Here is an 18,291-nt window from a genome sequence, read left to right as displayed (position 1 = left end):
GGCCTCAGACTCCCAAGTAGCTGGGATTACCGGTACACACTACCACGCCAGGCTAATTTTTTGTGTCTTTAGTAGAGATGGGGTTTCACCATGCTGGCCAGGCTGGTCTTGAACTCCTGACCTCTTGATTACCCCACCACAGCCTCCCAAAGTGCTGGGATTACAGATGTGAAGTCACTGTACCCAGCCTCTTTTCTATTCTCTTTTGTTTTGTTTTTGAGACAGGGTTTTTGCTCTGTCACCTAGGCTAGGGTGCAGTGATGGAATCATAGCTCACTGCAGCTTCAACCTCCTGGGCTCAAGGGATCCTTACTCCCTCAGCCTCTCAGGTAGCTGGGACTACAGGCACACACCACCACACCCAGCTGATTTTTTAATTTTTATTTTTTATTTTGTTCATGGAGACAGGGTCTTGCTATGTTGCCCAGGCTGGTCTTGAACTCCTGGGCTCAAGCAATCCTCCCATCTCAGCATCTCAAAGTGCTGGGATTACAGGCATGAGCCACTGTGCCCAGCCTATGTTTTTTAATTCTTAGACAGATCATGTATGGATTATAACGCAAATTTTTCTGGATGACTCATGATGTATCCTTTTTTGGCCGTGATATCAAAGAATCAGACCTTGATCTTGGTATTTGACTAATTCCCACCATGTCACTCATGGGTTCATGTCTCTTCTTACGACCTGCCAAAAGCACAAGACATTAATTCCAATGACTTGTCACAGAGTATTGTTTTGGCAGGAATACTACCTCGGTCTGCAAATATGACCACTAGAACAGGTCCATCACACACCACTTCTCCTCTTGCTGTTTATCCAGAGTCTATCATCTGGCCTCTGTGTTCATACAGTGCCCAACCAGAAAAAGAACTCAGGAGACTGGGGAGGAGGCATAAAGAGCCATGGTCCTTGTCTTCACCAATTTCTTCGGGTCAGTTGAATGTATTTTGTAAATACAGAAGGATGTCCCTCAAAATGCCCAGGTTACATATTCATTGTTTAGCTTAGATATATGATGCCATTTCTCCTCTAAGTGCTGGCAAGCTGGGTGTGGTGGTGGGGTCGGTATGTTAGAACTGGCCTTGGTTGCTGCCATTGCTACAATAACTTGCATCATAAATAAGCACCAAGGACAGATAAACGAAGCTACCTAAATTTTTTAATGGGACAGGAGTTTGAAAACTGTGGCTTGTGGGCCAAACCCAGCCTGCTGTCTGTTTCATATTGCCCACAGATTATGAATGATTTTTACATGGTTGAAAAACATTAATGTTTTGTGGCCGGGCGAGGTGGCTCATGCCTGTAATTCCAGCACTTTGGGAGGCCTAGGCGAGTGGATCACTTGAGGTCAGGAGTTTGAGACCAGCCTGGCCAACATGGTGAAACCTCATCGCTACTAAAAATACAAAAAAATTAGCTGGGTGTGGTGGCGGGAGACTGGAGTCCCAGCTACCTGGGAGGCTGAGGCAGGAGAATTGCTTGAGCTCAGGAAGCAGAGGTTGCAGTGAGGCGAGCTTGTGCCACTGCACTCCAGCCTGGGTGACAAAGTGAGACTCTGTCTATAAAAAAAGAACAACCATTTTGTGACAAGTGAAAATCACATGAAATTCAAGTTTTAGTATCCATAAATAAAGTTTTATTGGAACACAGACATGTCCATTCATTTATGTATCATCCACGGTTGCTTTCAGAGTTGAGTGATTGTGACAGAGACCACATGGCTGGCCAGGCCTAAAATGTTTACCCTTTGGCTTTTTACACAAAAAGTTTTCTGACTACTGATCTAGAAGAATAAATTTTCTTTGTTTTCTGCTGAGAAATTCCTGTTTTGGACTGAGAAGTAAGGCTATTTCCATGCTTATACAGGCCCATCCACTTTTATAAATAATAGTGAACAACTGTCTTCACATCTCATGGGAGAAATACCAAGTATATTTGTGTATGTGTGAGTTTGTGTATACAGGCACTAAGTATTTACAGTACCTAAGTTTATTTCAAGCTGACCATCTCATGTGATGATAATTATTAACATAAATTATTCTCGTGAAAGGATAATATTTATTAAATTATGTCAAAAATTTTAGCAATACAATTTTCATAACCTTCCCCCTATTCCATCAAGGGCAACTACTTGTCTCCAGATGTTCAGAATTTGTTAAAACAGGAAAGAAAGAGGAAGAAAAGACCAATGCTCACGTTTTGGCTACCAATTTGGAATTCCTTTTATAAGTGTAGCGAGACAATGGTCTTAAGAATGTTGAAGATTTTCTTAATTCCTTAAGTTCTCCTTTATGTATTAAAAGCTATGCTTGTGTGGCTTTGGGTTTATTAAAAGTCATAGGTAGCAAGCCTGTAATCCCAGCACTTTGGGAGGCCGAGGTGGGTCGATCACCTGAGGTCAGGAGTTTGAGACCAGCTTGGCCAACATGGTGAAAACCTGTCTCTACTAAAAATACAAAATTAGCCAAGCATGGTGGCATGCCCCTGTAGTTCCAGCTACTCGGGAGGCTGAGGCAGAAGAATCACTTGAACCCTGGAGGCAGAGGTTGCAGTGAGCTGAGATCGTGCCACTGCTCTCCAGCCTGAGCTACAGAAACACCATGTCAAAAAAAAAAAAAAAAAATCATAAGAACTCAGTAAATTGTGTCTGGGAAGTCCCTGACCCATGGGAAGAAAAGGGAAAGTCTGTCCCTGCTGGCCCCACTGGAGTGTGTTATAAAAGAAGGGGTACAAAGTTAAGAAGGAATTGGTGAGCCAAGTATATTCTGGTTACTTCTTTCCAAGTCCATGTGAGATGGGAGGTGGCAGAAACTTCATGGTAAAATTAAAAGCAGAATGCAGTTTGCCTCTTTCTCTATTTGGGCTCTTACAGGGGTCGGGGGGTGTCAGCTCATGCCTGTAATCCCAGCACTTTGGGAGGCTGAGGCAGGTAGATCACTAGGTTAAGAGATCGAGACCATCCTGGCCAACATGGTAAAACCCTGTCTCTACTAAAAATATAAAAATTAGCTGGGCATGTGGCGCACACCTGTAGTCCCAGCTACTCAGGAGGCTGAGGCAGGAGTATTGCTTGAAACTGGGAGGAGGACGTTGCAGTGAGCTGAGACTGAACCACTGCACTCCAGCCTGGGCAATAGAGCAACACTCCATCTGAAAAATAAATAAAAGAGATTGAGCTGGCACTCTGGAACCTGTCTAGGTTTGTGTGGTTTGTGCAGGGATGTGAAGGATTCCTGAAGCTGTATGGGGAAGCACAGAAGATAGCTGATGGTGCTGGCTGGCGGCTTTGTCATGGTGTATTAATACATTTTCATGCTGTTGATATAGACATACCCAAGAATGGGAAGAAAAATAGATTTGATGGACTTACAGTTCCACGTGGCTGGGGAAGCCTTACAATCATGGCAGAAGATGAAACGTAGTCTCACTTGGCAGCAGACAAGAGAAGAAAGCTTGTGCAGGGGAACTCCCCTTTATAAAACCATCAGATCTGGTGAGACTTATTCACTATCACGAGAATAGCATAGGAAAGACTCACCCTCATGATTCAATTACCTCCTACCAGGTCTCTCCCACAACATGTGGGAATTGTAAAAGTTACAATTAAAGACGAGATTTGGGTGGGGACACAGCCAAATCATATCACATGGTGAGGGCGATTTACCCTGTGGTCATTGACAAGATAGACAGGGGTGCAGGGAGGATAGTGATATTCACAGCACCAGTGAGAGCCAGATTGAGGGCAGGCTGGGAAGGGAGGGTCATGGGCCCTTTCCAAGCATAGAGAATAAACCAAGTGCTTGCCAGCCACAGACTTCTTCAGTGGACTCTTCCCAGAAACCAGCTCCTGCACAGGCAACAGTGAGATCCAGGGAAGAGCAGGGGCAGTCAGACTCCCTTGCCCTTTCAGGGTGAGGTAAGCTATTTCTCTCCCCTACATCTTACACTCAAGGATGAAGCTCAGGGGGCAAAGCAGCCCTCATAAAGAGATGAGCTTCAAACTAACAGAATAAATAATCCAGAGAAGCAGTCTTAAACTAGAAAAGTCTGACACACTTTTAATTAACTACTTTAATTCCAAGCATGTGTCCCAGCCATCTCTCATATACTCAAATGTCTCACAAGAAGGGACAAATCAGTAGTGGAAAAAAAAATTTTTTTAAGAATCTATGAATAATAACATGTTAAATTTTTTGATGCTTCTACTCTATTCAAATCTGTCATGCAGTTTTGTTCTAAGCAGTGACTTTCAAATGTTTTGATCATGTCCCTCAGTAAAATATTTTATATCACTACGAAGAACATATGTTCTTACACATATGCCTGAAATAAAACATCATGAAATCAAATATACCTTTAATTTGTTGTGCGATTACGCTCTATTTTCTAGTTTTTTCTACATTAGAAAAAAAAGTCATTTATGTCCCATTAAATTGATTATTTAATCAGCAGCCATTTATTAAAGCTCTCCAGCCTGGGTGACAGAGTGAGACCCTTTTTAGGACAAGGGGAAGGGTGTAGCACATAAATTAAAGAGTTACTCAGTCTCAGTCTTTGACACGCTGAACTGGAATAGCATTGCAGACAGCTACAACTATGGTAGATACTTCGATTCCAATTCAAGTAGAAAAGCCAAGAAAGATGCTAAGAACAAGTTTTCTTTTTGTCTTTGATGACAAGAAGTACATTAAAGAAGTACAGGCTGGGCGCGGGGGCTCACACCTATAATCCCAGCCTTCTGGGAGGCCGAGGTAGGTGGATCACGAGATCAGGAGATCAATACCATCCTGGCTAACATGTTGAAACCCTGTCTGTATTAAAAATACAAAAAATTAGCCAGGTGTGGTGGCACATGCCTTAATCCCAGCTACTTGGGAGGCTGAGGCGGGAGAATCGCTTGAACCTGGGAGGTGGAGGTTGCAGTGAACCGAGGTGTGCCACTGCACTCCAGCCTGGGCGACAGAGCAAGACTTCATCTAACAAAAAAACAAAATACAAAATGAGGGTGATTATAGAATGAGCGGTTGAACAAAATCAGAAGGTGGAACTTATGAAGCAGAAAGAATCCTCAAAGTACAATTCTGAGGACAGGATGAAGGGCATATCAGGTGTTCAGCATTTTGTAGAGTCATTTATGAAGAGAGCACTGTTGACCATTTGCTGTGGGAGGGTATCACGCTGACTTCATTTGCCACACTGCATATTTGATTGTATCTTTTACATCCAACTTTTCCGGCTGATGTCCTTGAATAACTCACAGCAGGTGTTTGCAAGCCAGGGTCAAGTGTGCATTCTGTACTCCTGATACAGAGGAAACGTAGTTGACCCACAGGAACGGAAATCAAGACCTTTGCCCTATTGGCCCTTTAAGTTACCAGCAGAGCTAACCAAACCCAGACTACTTAAGAAGGAGAAAAATTAAAATAAAAGACACCTTTTGCAAGCAATTATGTAACAGTTTTCAAAAAAAAAAAAAACACTGCAAAATGTGTAAATCATTTCCACATGATTTGCAAACTTTCAGGGTGACTTAAAAATTCTCAAAACACTCTGTTATGGCTGGTAAAGGTGAAAAGGAATGTAAGAAGACAGAAACAAGACAAGAACCCTCTATGTTTTCTTTCTCCTCCATAAAAATCTTTCCCCCACCAAAAGAACACATGGCCGCTGGGCAGCAACTTACCATTTTTCCAGGGTCAGTTCACTTTTCGTGCTGTTCCAAACCCTGCTGAAAGCCAGCTCCCCAGGGAGCCACAGGAATGGGGGCTGGCCTCTCCTAGTCTGCAGGCACTCAGAAGGAAATGCCCCTTGCCAAGAAAGGGGTGGTGTTAGAGGAGAATCCATCTACTGTCAAGGAAGTTTCAATTAAGTATGGATGCCAATTAATTTAATTTATATTTCTGCATGAAAAATGTCATTCTATGATACATGCACTGGAAGGATGCCAGGAGCCCATGTTAATAAATTACATCTCTACTGACATAATATGGAATTGCAGACTAATCGGATACTTATTAAATGCCCACCTGTGCTTGGGGTTACACCTTGTAGAAATCCAGCTGAAATAAGGTCTGTCCAGTAAGGCTTGTCCTTACACTGTGATCATCTGACACCCACTCTTATCCTCCTCTTCTTCTAGCCTTGGGCATGTCTCAGGAGAACGACTGTAAAAAAGAATAATCAACATTCAGTTGCCAGTGGTTATGAATGGGCATATTTAATGACTAAGGGAATGAATGAAGGGGAACTGTAAATAATCTATTAAGTTAATTGGGGAACAGGTCTACTCTGGTTAGCAGGAAACTTGCCATGATTATTCGACTACAGATTCAAGTCAGCTGGTGGTAGGTAATAATAATACCTACTGGTTATTAAGTGCCAACTCTGTGCCACACTCCATGTTTTATTTTGCATTCTTGCTATATATTTTATTTTGAATCCCTACAACAATCCTTCAAGGTAAGGATGACTCCTTCCCACACCCCTCCTTTTAGAGACACAAAAGCTGAAGTTCAGTACCATGAAATGACCTTGGTCAAGGTCACGTGATTAGTAAGAGGCACACTCTCCTGTGCTGGCTGATTTCCACTGCATGATACCTCTATTCTCTATGACAAGTGTCACCACTGTCTCCACGGGGGATGGGCTGGTGACTGCCATATTCTGTCAGTGCTGACACACTGGACAGTTCTTGATGCACTACAGTTACAATTGAATCACCAGGGGGTGACTCTGTAATACCTGTTGCCTGGGAATTCATCTTGTTCTTCTCTGCTACAGTCCTATATAGTTGTGAAACGGATGTCACTCAGTTGCAACAAGTTCTCAAATAGTCATGCATTGTTTGCAGCCAGTTATTTATTCAATATTTACTAAGCATCCACTATGTGCTATGTCCTAGGATACAATAAAGAAAAAGGAGGTCAGACTAATGGGGAAGACATGCCCTAACACAAAATTGTAGTGTATGTGGTTTAATACTACAGAATTGCTAAGGAAAAATGTTCCTTTTGTTATTTATTCAATCAATCCCTTATTCCCTCTACGATTAGCTACATAGTCTCTGTGATATGCTGGACAGCAGGCCCGTTCTCACATTTTTAAGCCAGGGCAGGAAAAGACATGAAAGCCACAGCCTGAGTCTGTTCCCCTGATTTCCTCTTTCTTCCCATATCTGACTTCACCTTGCACTGCAAGGGCCCTCCCATATATGTGCCGGGGCGTCCCAGCCTATGTGTACACATTTTGAAACACCTCCTGTTAGAATCTCTTAAAATCAGGAAGAGGCTTCTGCGCAGCCTAGAAGCAACTTTTGGCCTCTTTGAGTAGGGAGTGCTGGGATCCAGGATCCGGAGAGTGGTACAAAATGGGCTTTGGGTGGGCAGGGCCCTCTGGCTCTATTCACTCCTTCCCCTGTGGCTGCGGACAAGGGCAGAGGAAGGCCAGAGGGCCTCAGAGTTCGGTCCTCAAAAAATGCAGAATCACAGGCCCCACTGCAGACTTTGTGAGTCAAGTTGGCATTATTATTATTATTTTTTTCTTTTGAGATGGAGTCTCACTCTGTCACCCAGGCTGCAGTGCAGTGGCTCAATCTCGGCTCACTGCAACCTCTGCCTCCTGGGTACAAGCAATTCTGCCTCGGCCTCCCGAGTAGCTGGGATTACGGATGCGAGCCACCACGCCTGGCTAATTCTGTATTTTTAGTAGAGATGAGGTCTCACCATGTTGTCCAGGCTGGTCTCGAACTCCTGACTTCAAGTGATCCACCTGCCTTGGCCTCCAAAAGTGCTGAGATTACAGGCATGAGCCACTGCACCTGTCCAGTTCTGCATTTTAACAAGATTTCCAGGTATTTCATGGCCTTTTGAGAAACACTGCTATAAGGGCTCTAGCTGAATCCCCTCTTTTGGCACATGAAGAAACTGAGGCTGCCTGAAGCCCAGGGCAGAAGGAGGGGCCTGGCCTGGGGCCAGGTTGCCCAGGTTTGAGAGTGTCCTTCTGGGCACTTACTGTTCTCTAGGGTAAACATGCGCCACAGCAGATTTCAGAAAAAACATCTTTTGAGTAATTCACATTATGAGAGGCCTGGAGTAAGAGATTTACAGCATGTGATCCAAGGAAGAGAATCCCATGAAGTCATGGGCAAAGTAACTAAAGGAAAATTAAAGTGCTTTTTCTGAATTAAAGGAAAGTGATAACAAGTCACCCCACAAGAGAACTTGAGGGAGGGCTGAGGAACTTTTTGTTTTTCATTTTGTTTCTGAGTCCAATGCAAATGAGCTGGAGTAGACTTCCATAGTCCAGTGAATTGTCCTTTTTTTGTTTTGTTTTCTGTGTTCCTTTAGCCTTCCCCTTTTCCCTCAGTATATTTAGTTCCCACACCTTTCTGATCCATGTGACCTTTCACTCCATTGCTTTTGGTTTTCTCAGATAATTTACTCTGCTCCAAAGAATATAAAAAAGAGAAGTTGGTGGGGCGTGGTGGCTCATGCCTGTAATTCCAGCACTTTGGGAGGCTGAGGAGGGCAGATCACGAGGTCAGGAGTTCCAGACCAGCGTGAACAACATGGTGAAACCCTTTCTCTACTAAAAATACAAAAAAAATTAGCCAGGCATGGTGGTGCGTGCCTGTAATCCCAGCTACTCTGGAGGATGAGGCAGTAGAATCACTTTAATCCAGGAGGCAGAGGTTGCAGTGAGCTGAGATCATGCCACTGCACTCCAGCCTGGATGACATATCGAAACTCCTTCTCAAAAAGAAGAAGAAGAAGAAGAACAAGAAGAAGAAGAAGAAGAAGAAGAACAAGAACAAGAAGAAGAAGTCATCAAGAAGTCAACATAACTTTTTTTTTTTGAAATTGGGCCTTGCTATTCACCCAAGCTAGAGTGCAGTGGTGCCCCTGTTGCTCACTGCAGCTTCCACCTCTTTGGCTGAAGCGATCCTACCACTTCAGCTGCCTGAGTAGCTAACTGGGCCTACAGACATGTGCCATCATGCCCAGCTAATTATTTTTTTATTTGTAGAGAGAGGGTCTCACCATGTTGCCTAGGCTGGCCTCAAACTCCTGAGCTCAAGCGATCTTCCCTCCTTGCCCTCCCAAAGTGCTAGAATTACAGGCATGAGCCACCATGCCTGGCCAGCACAAAGTTTAAAAATATGGTCTATGATGTGAGTGGATCACCTGAGGTCAGGAAGACCAGGCTGGCCAACATGGTGAAATCCCGCCTCTACTAAAAATACAAAAATTAGCTGGGTGTGATGGCGGGCACCTGTAGTCCCAGCTACTCGGGAGGCTGAGAGAGGAGAATTGCTTGAACCTGGGAGGTGGAGGCTGCAGTAGTGTGGTGGAAGCCAAGATCACAACACTGCACTCCAGCCTGAAGACAGAATAAGACCCTTTCTCAAAAAAAAAAAAAAAAAAGTCCAATGCTTATTTCCTGCTGCCACTGATTTCTATCAATTGTTTTTAAAAAACTTACTGTAATTAACATTCATACATAAAAACAGAGTTGCATTTCGATCTTACAAGCTCCCTTTAGCCAGCTACAGTTATCAACATGTGGCCAGTTGTGTTTCAGTTCTGCCTAGCCCATCTTCTCATATCTATTGTTCACCTATCTTTTCTTTTTTCCTCTTTTCTTCCCTTTTCTTTCTTCTCTTTCTTGCTGGTGTTTATTAAAGCATATTCCAGACATCATGTCATTTAACTCTCTTCCTACAGTTTCCTTGAGGCAGGGCTACAAGATAATGTAGGCTGGGGAAATGATCTCTTATGATTATGTTTCTCACCAAAATATGGAATTTGTGGTATTAAGAAACAATAAAGAATTTCTAAAACGTCTTCATAATACCCTAGATATTTCGGACTTTATTTCATGGCCTTTTGAGAAACTTTATTTTCGGGGGGGGGGGTCTGTGAGAAATTTTTCATCTTCCTTTACTATTAAAATAGTAACAGAATAACAGAAACTTTGGATGTTTATTAATCTAAAAAGAGGTGAATATTTTCTTTCTGTTGGTGAAGAGCATTTTCAGGGCATCACTTTTGAAGTTAAAATTTGACAATGGAAACTTTGCAGAGATCTTCTATGACAAGAAACCAAACATCATTGCCCCCAGCTCTAAACCCTCCCCCAGGCAATCTCCTGGAGCTGACTGTTGTAATGGTTTTAGAAAGGCACTTAGGACCAGGACTTAAAGCATGGTACACTGTTGTTTAATGTTCGCACAAGTCAGATCTATGAAGGATCAAGTAATTTGGAGGTTTGGTTACTTTCCACTAGTAAATATCATCCAACTAAATTTGGGTAAAATGACCTCTAAATAAGTCAAGTAGACAGGAGCTTTGAATGAGGGAATTAATTATAGCTGGTATCTTAAGGAGAAAGAATCCCACAGTGGCATGCAGAATGTAATTAACGGGAGGTAAGTGCCAACAAATCACTCTTTAAAATATTAATGCTATCAAAGAACAGCTGGATAATGAGAGAAACTTGACCCTTGGGGGACTAGCAAATGTTGCTGCTGCTGCAGATATTTATGCAGTCATGACGTAATGAAATTCCTCTGAATTTTAACAAAAACTAATATTGAGAGGTGTGGTTCTGGGAAAGTTATTAGCAGTAAACATGTCATAATTTTTATCATCTTATTATAATCATTATATCTCATTTTTGCTGTGGTTCTAAGTGATATTTTCCTGTAATTGCTCAGGATATATATACAATCCAAACAACACTTGTAAAAAACAACTAGATTTTTAAAAAAAGTTTAAGCCTGGCAAGAACTTTTCTTTTTTGTAAATAAAAAACCTAATATCCAAGAAATTTCTGCAAAGCAATTTCCCATATGTTTAAATTATTTAACTAAACCAAGAAAAAAAACCAAAAACTTGTTTCAGTGTTTGTTATTGAAAGCTCCAACTTAATTTGGTTTTACTTCATAGCTTAGTATTGTCCTAAGAAATATGTATTTCTAAGAGAGCAATAAAGTTAAATATTTACACAGTCCCACTTACCATGTGAAATGTTGGAGCATGTATTTACAACAACCTCATAACTAAATGCTAATCCCAATACTTAAAATTATAAATCCGAAGTAATTATTTACTTGGAGTATAGTTTAACTTAGATTTAAAAAAAGATAAATCGTTTTAATACGAGATTTTAAAAAAAGTTTCTCCGGAATGGACTCGGACCATCAGGAGGCTGCGAGCGTGATAAATGCGTTTGACTGCGCACCTTGTACAGCTGCAGCTGAGAACACTTTGTTCCTTTTGTTTCACTCAACTTGCCGACATCTAACTCAGGGACAGGGGTATGCAGCGTGTTTGACAAATAAGCCGAGATACGCTGAACATATTCACACATACTAATAGACGGTGACTGGAAGTTCAGGATGCAGTCAAAATAAATGCTTGCGTTGGCCCAGGTTTCACATAACACGAGTTTCATAAGGCACTTACGCCGCTAACGGAGCAGTGCCCCTGAAAATAGCCCACAGGGGACATATCATTTAAATAAATGTGTTTCTTTCCCTGAACAGAAGTTCAGTTCTGCTCAATTATCATTAATTTTGCTCCTTTATTTCCTTTGCGAGCGTAAAAGAAGTCGTGCTTTTTGAGGTTTTGCGAGCTGGCCTTGGCTGGCAGAGGTGACCGGCGATCCTTCACCTAGAGGAGAGATTGCGAGTGTGTGTGTGCTTGTGAAAATGTGCCGTTCCTCCCAGAAAAAGTGGAAACGTAGGTGTAAAGCTCAGCGCACACGTTGGCGACACCTAAAAACCATGTTCTCGGTCCTGAACCTTTAGAATTGGTGTACCAGGAACGAGTCTGAGTCTGTGCAACAGGGCACAGATGATTCGACTAACTTCAGTGACTGCACCGCGTTCGCGCATTAAATCCATTGAAAAGTAAATCCAACGTTTCCACTCGCGCGCCCACGCGCGTGGATAAACGCTGGAATCTAGCAGCCGTCACCGTCACTCTGCAGAGTTTTCCCCGCCGTGAGAGAGTTGGGGTGTGCGGGTAGGGGGAGGGTTTGATATCCTCAGGTTGAGAGTCAAGTCCTAGGGGAGCCGCAGGGGCGGGGGTGGCCGGGGAGAGGCGGAGGATGGCGCGCGAACCAGAAAGAGCGGAGGACCCGCGGCCCGCTCCGCACCCGCTGTGATTAGCTCCGGCTGCGCGACCCGGGAGGGCGGACTCTTTCTTAACCCTCGTTGTCTCCTCCTCCCTCTTCCTTTTTAAAGGACGCCTTGCGGGCAGAGCTGTCAGCAACCGGGCGGCCGTTTGTACTTGGCCGCGGCGGAGCTGACTCCTGCTCCTGTGACAGATAGGGGCGGGGGCTGAGCGGCCTGTCCAGGGTACTCGCACGTGGGGAACAAATTCTTTTCTTCCGGCTCCTCCCGCGACCCGGCGATCGCCACAAGTTGGGGCTCGTGCGGCGCTGGAGTTGGCAGCCCCGGGAGCTAGGGCTCCCTTGAGGAGTGCGGAGGGAGGTGGCCAGGGGGTTGGCGCGCCCCTCGCGAGGGGAGTGCTATGAGCTGGGCAAAGGGCGGCAGCGACAGCCCCAGCAACAGCCTCGGCTGGCGCCTCCCGCGGGCCCTAGCCAACTTGACCAGTGCACCATGCTGACTCCCGGCCTGCGGAATTCGTAGTGCAGCCCCTGTTGCCTCCCCGGCCCCTGCTATCCCACGCAGGGCTGGCTTCGGCCGCCGGGGCCAGTCGCTTGCGACGCGTCCCTGGGGAGGCGGAATCGCGGTGCGCCCGGAGACCTGGCTCAACCCTTCGCTCTCCGTCTGCGTCCTGTTCCCTGCCGCCCAGGGCGCCCAGTGGCAATGGGGGCGCTGCTGGCGCTTTGCCTTCTCGGCTGGCTGCGCTGGGGCCCAGTGGGAGCCCAACAGTCCGGAGAGTACTGCCACGGCTGGGTGGACGTGCAGGGCAACTACCACGAGGGCTTCCAGTGCCCGGAGGGCTTCGACACGCTGGACGCTACCATCTGCTGCGGCTCCTGCGCGCTCCGCTACTGTTGCGCGGCGGCCGACGCCAGACTGGAGCAGGGCGGCTGCACCAACGACCGCGGCGAGCTGGAGCACCCAGGCATCACCGCGCGTAAGTGCGGGGCCCTAGGGGACAGATCCCCGCCAGCCTAACAGCGGCGGCTGCCTGTGTGCGCGGGAAGGTCTGTGCACCTTCCTGGGTCTGTGCACCAAGGGTACGCGGCCGAGTGGGGAGAATCAAGGGAGTAGTGGGTGGTCGGGTTTCAGCTCATGGTCCTCTATTCGTTTGCAGTCCCGCTTCCCGCCACTTGCGGTCTCTGCCCTAGAGAAAGTTTGCCAGGGACAGTGAGAAGCGCGGGGCTTGTGCCTGGTGGCCTGGGGGGAAACAGCTGGAGCTCCTGGGAGAAGGGTCGTGCGGGTAGAGTCAGGGTAGACTTGGGTTTTAGGGGGCGACGAGGGTGTCTCATTGTGCGCCCTTGTCACTTCGGGAGCTTCGGGAAGTGAAGGGCCGAAGGCAGGGAAACGCGACTCTTGCAGCGCGCTCATCTGCAGAGCTAAGAAACCCCAGTCACTTTTTTGTTGTTGTTGTTGTTCTATGATAGCGTTTCTAAGCCACTACTCCCTTCTGCAGACTTCCTTTCAATTCTCTGCATCGAATTACCCTCTCCGGCCCACCCCCTATTGTCACGCCCTTCAGAAATGCCCAGGTCTTCGGGGTGGTGATTTAGAAACAAGGGTCGAAGGGGCTTCCCCGCCCCCTATTCTCACGTCGGAAAACACGGGTCAAATTTCCGCTCACTTCAGAGCGGAATAAATCACTACCCCAGCAGAGGAAATTTACACCTTGAAAAAAAGTTTTCCACCTGAATCGGAACATCAGGGAAACCCTTCAGAGCTTGAGGCGAGGGTTTTATGGCCGAGGAAACCGGAGAAGCGGGCGGAGCTGAGAGCGGGTGACACCCCAGGACTCCAGAGCCGAGGTCTGGAGCCGGCAAGAGAAGGTTGCCGGAAAGGAAGGAGAAGCTGGAGAGATCATTAAGGGTGCTCCAACGACCCCTCCCTGCAAGCTGATGACCCAAAGGACAGGGGAGTTTGCCCTTCGTTAGTGCTCCACTAGAGGGTGAATACTGGGGGTCAACATTTCCAGTCTAGGGGATTGGGGAAGTAGTTTTTGGAGAAAAGATGCTCAGTTGAAAGTAGGGAAACCTAGGCTGTCCTGGCCTGTTAGAAAAACACAGACTCTTCCCCGCAGCTGCCCTCTGGGAGTAAGCGCAATTGCCCAATCTGCAGCAGGGGCTCGCCCCCCGGGGTCCCTATTGGGGTGTGATGCCAGAGGGCAGCCGAGGCGAGAGGCAGTCCACACTCACTGAGTCTGGGATCAGGCAAACCCTGCTGGACCTTGGCTCTGTCACTTTCGTCCGCGTAACTTGGGCCAGGTACGTAACTGCTCTGGACCTCTTCTCAGTTCTAAAGTGGGCATATTGCTCTCAAAGGAGGTAAGTTGTTGGTTATGTGAGAGTGTATGAATGCTGGAGCTCAGGGCTTAGTAACTAGTAGTTACTCACCTTTGCCTTGCCTTGCACGCTGGTGCTAGTAAACAGGGGAGAACGGCAGGGACACAGAAGAGCTTATGCCTAGGAGCCCACAAATAGTTGATAGTTAACTGTCCCTCACTGGCCGTGTCTGTGGGAATGCACACACTTCTCTGATGTATTTCCACATGTGGAAAATGGAGCTTATCATGCCGATTTCACACGGTCTCCATGAGACTTTAATCAGATAATGAATAAGAGGGAGCCAGGCACACAGTAGGGCCTTAGTCAATGCAGGTTTTCTTTCTTGCGCCTGTAAGCTGGAGGCTGTGTCTATCGCAGCTCTATTAGTGGAGATACCTGGAGAATTGCCCAAGGGGATGCCTCTGGGCTGGGGAATTCTATGTCTGCCTTGTAGAGAGGGAAGGGTATTGAAGTTTGCTCTGTTTGAGGGATGCTTTTAAAGAAAGTCTGGGCTGTGGACACCAAGAATTGCATCATGATCGATATTTAAAGTTGTCCAACTTCCCAGACTTGAATGGGAATTCAGAGGCATGGCAGCTGGAGTGGGTATTCCAAATGTTTTCTGGAAACAGGCAGCCAGAGCTGGCAATTTATGATATGGTAGGAGACACAGTAGTTGGGGCCCTCTATGAATTTCTTCATACTGTTCCTTCTGGAGTCTCATAAAATCATGGGTCTGTGTGTGGAGGGGGGTCTCATTTAACAGGCCTGGTTCTCTTTGCTTAGAATGGATATTCTTGGATGGGAGATGGATTGCCAGCCTAAGGGAGGGGTCAAATCTCTAACTGCCCCACTGCCATCAAACTACTAAAATCTGCATTTAAACCCAGAATTATTGTAACCTCTAAAACTCACCCTTTCCCTCCAGTGCCTGAACAGGAGAACAGATTCTGTTTTTTTCTGACTTCCAGATGTGCAATATGATGGTTAATTGCTAACAGAGGTTACGGTATCAGTTTGCTTCCTCCCTGCTAGGAGTAGTGAGAATATTCCATCATCACAGTTTGCATTGCATTTTGGAGGTTACCATTAACAAGCTCTGAAAAGTTGAGCTGACAACAGTGATAATACTGAGTCTCCCACCTCTCAACCCTCAGCTGCCCAAGCAGAGCTCAGAGTTTGGGAGATCCTCATCTGAGCATCTGTTTATGTCTGTTTTTGCCTTTTAGAGCCTGTCTACGTCCCCTTTCTCATCGTCGGCTCCATCTTCATTGCATTCATCATCCTGGGCTCTGTAGTGGCTATTTATTGTTGCACCTGTTTGAGACCCAAAGAGCCCTCACAGCAGCCAATCCGCTTCTCGCTCCGAAGCTATCAGACAGAGACCCTGCCCATGATCCTGACCTCCACCAGCCCCAGGGCACCCTCCCGGCAGTCCAGCACTGCCACGAGCTCCAGCTCCACAGGCGGCTCCATCCGCAGGTTCTCCTTTGCCAGGGCTGAGCCAGGTTGCCTGGTGCCCTCATCACCCCCGCCATACACCACGAACCACTCAATCCACCTGGCTCAGCCATCCGGTTTCCTGGTGTCACCCCAGTATTTCGCTTACCCCCTCCAGCAGGAGCCCCCGCTGCCTGGGAAGAGCTGTCCAGACTTCAGTTCCAGTTGATGCGCCCAGGCCATGAATCCACAACTCAGTCAAATGGCAGATAGGTGGAGCCCTACTGCCATTGCTACATGCAATTCTGAGAAAATTTCCCTTGTAACTGATCAATGTCATGGGGGAGCACGCTAGGAAAACACAGCACCTTCTAATTTGAAAGTTCCTGGCTCAAATCACAGAATGGCTGAACTAGAGAACTGTTTGCTGGTTTTGCAAACATGTAATCACTACATTGCAATTTATGCTGCTTTTATTCAAAATATGCAGCAGTTTGATTTTAAAGTTGCAAGTTGGCTGAAACTGTTTTACTGAACATTCAGCTATACTGCTTTGAAAGGTCTACGTGTTTCTTTTTCATATAAGTTGTTCATTGAGTTATGAACAAATATATACATAAATAAGCAAAGAAAAATGCCTAGTTATAATTATCGAAGGTTCACTTAAAAATTTAACTATTAGGTAAACTTGAGGGGGCAGTGAACAATCTGTTTATGATTTTGGGAGTAACTTAACCATGAATAATACTAGCATATGAGAACATTTACTTTTTAAATAAATAACTAAATTTTGTTTACAAGTTTTTCCCCCAAAATACAAGGTTTCAATAACCACGAGTTTAAAGTTTTAAATATATACTCAGACATTCATTGTAATACAGATTCTATGTAAAATCATTTCCCCTACTCACTGAAGGGAGTATTTATTGCAGACTTTTTGTTTAGCAACATTTAATGTTTCAATGAAAGTCAGACAGTTGGGGCTTAAAACATTTATTTGTGGCTGGGCGTGGTGGCTCCTGCCTATAATCCTAGCACTTTGGGAGGCCAAGGCAAGCAGATCACCTGAGTTCGGGAGTTCGAGACCAGCTTGACCAACATGGTGAAACCCTGTCTCTACTAAAAATACAAAATTAGCTGGATGTGGTGGTGCATGCCTATAATCCCAGCTACCTGGGGGGTTGAGGCAGGAGAATCGCTTGAACCTGGGAGGTGGAGGTTGCGGTGAGCCGAGATTGTGCCATTGCACTCCAGCCTGGGCAACAAGAGCAAAACTCCATCTCAAAAAAACAAATTTGTTTGTAAAATGAGCTATGTACAAATGTAAATATTTTAATTTAATGTATTTACCACATTGACTGTACTAATTATTTAGTAATCATACTGTAATTTTTATGTTAATAATAACTGTGGAGTTCAAAGTCTAGCTATTGGTATACAGTAATCATCTAATATTATATATCTCCAGTGCCACTGAATTTTATGTCTGATGACTATATATTTGGGCTTATATCTTATTGGGCTAGAATAAATAAAATATGTTTCCATGAACTCTATTGAAATTTTAAAGTGCTTCATTTTATCTCTTTAGTGATGTTTTTGCTACTCAATAAAAGGAAATGTCTTTAACACATACTTCATACTTTAAAATTAAAAAAATTCTGTATCAGGTCCATGAAAGCAGCAAAGGAAGTGAATTTTTATAGAGGTCTCAGTCTGCAGCCCTCCGATGTGTTATCTGGCCTGTAGAGAATTCATCACTGGGACATATCTCATAAGAGTCTGGATTTCTGGCTTCTGATGACATAGAGGACGTGGCACCATGGGTCCTGCACTACCTTGGGGTTAGGTCACTCTTCTTCAGACAGGACACCTGCCATTTGCCAGCCTCCTGCCTGGTCTCCCCACTTGGCCCATCTATTTCTGCTATGTTACCTACCTGGCCCCTGCAGGTGTGGTTTGAAAGTCAGGATTTATAGGAATTCATACTATCGTATGTCACTCTCAATTTTCAAACACAACTAGTTAGAGGTAGAATTTTGTCCTAAGAAAGTTGTTTGGCCTTGTCTTTTCATTTCTAGTTAAGGAAACAAATTCAAAGACATTATGCCTTTGCTCAGTCTAAAGGCAGAAGGGCTCTGACTTCTAGGCTCCTGCTTTTTCCTGTATCCAAAAGCGGCCTGACTTCCAGATATCCCAAATTATCCAAAATAATTAAGGAAAGAAACAGCTGCATGTAAAAGGATAAACATTTATACACATGCTCTTGGGCACACTTGGTTTTATGTTTGCTGTATATTGCTTCTTTTAATGGTTTTAAGGTAACCTTATTTAAGCTCTTATTATGAGTCAAGCAC

General features: G+C 45.2%; 1 protein-coding gene across 1 annotated transcript; it reads left to right on the top strand.

The window, feature by feature from the left end:
* The first annotated feature begins 12,155 nt into the window (after positions 1-12,155).
* Positions 12,156-16,981, top strand: SHISA3 (shisa family member 3). The gene is made up of 2 exons (XM_017544908.2): positions 12,156-13,110; positions 15,724-16,981. Exons 1-2 carry the CDS (start codon positions 12,837-12,839, stop codon positions 16,161-16,163), a joined length of 714 nt encoding a protein of 237 aa, XP_017400397.1. The 5' UTR covers positions 12,156-12,836; the 3' UTR covers positions 16,164-16,981.
* Positions 16,982-18,291: the final 1,310 nt, after the last annotated feature.

This window comes from Cebus imitator, unplaced genomic scaffold, assembly GCF_001604975.1.
Source record: "Cebus imitator isolate Cc_AM_T3 unplaced genomic scaffold, Cebus_imitator-1.0 Scaffold173, whole genome shotgun sequence".
In the NCBI taxonomy this organism is placed as follows: domain Eukaryota; kingdom Metazoa; phylum Chordata; class Mammalia; order Primates; family Cebidae; genus Cebus; species Cebus imitator.
Note: the sequence above shows the minus strand (reverse complement) of the source record. Positions and strands in the feature narration are given on the sequence as shown.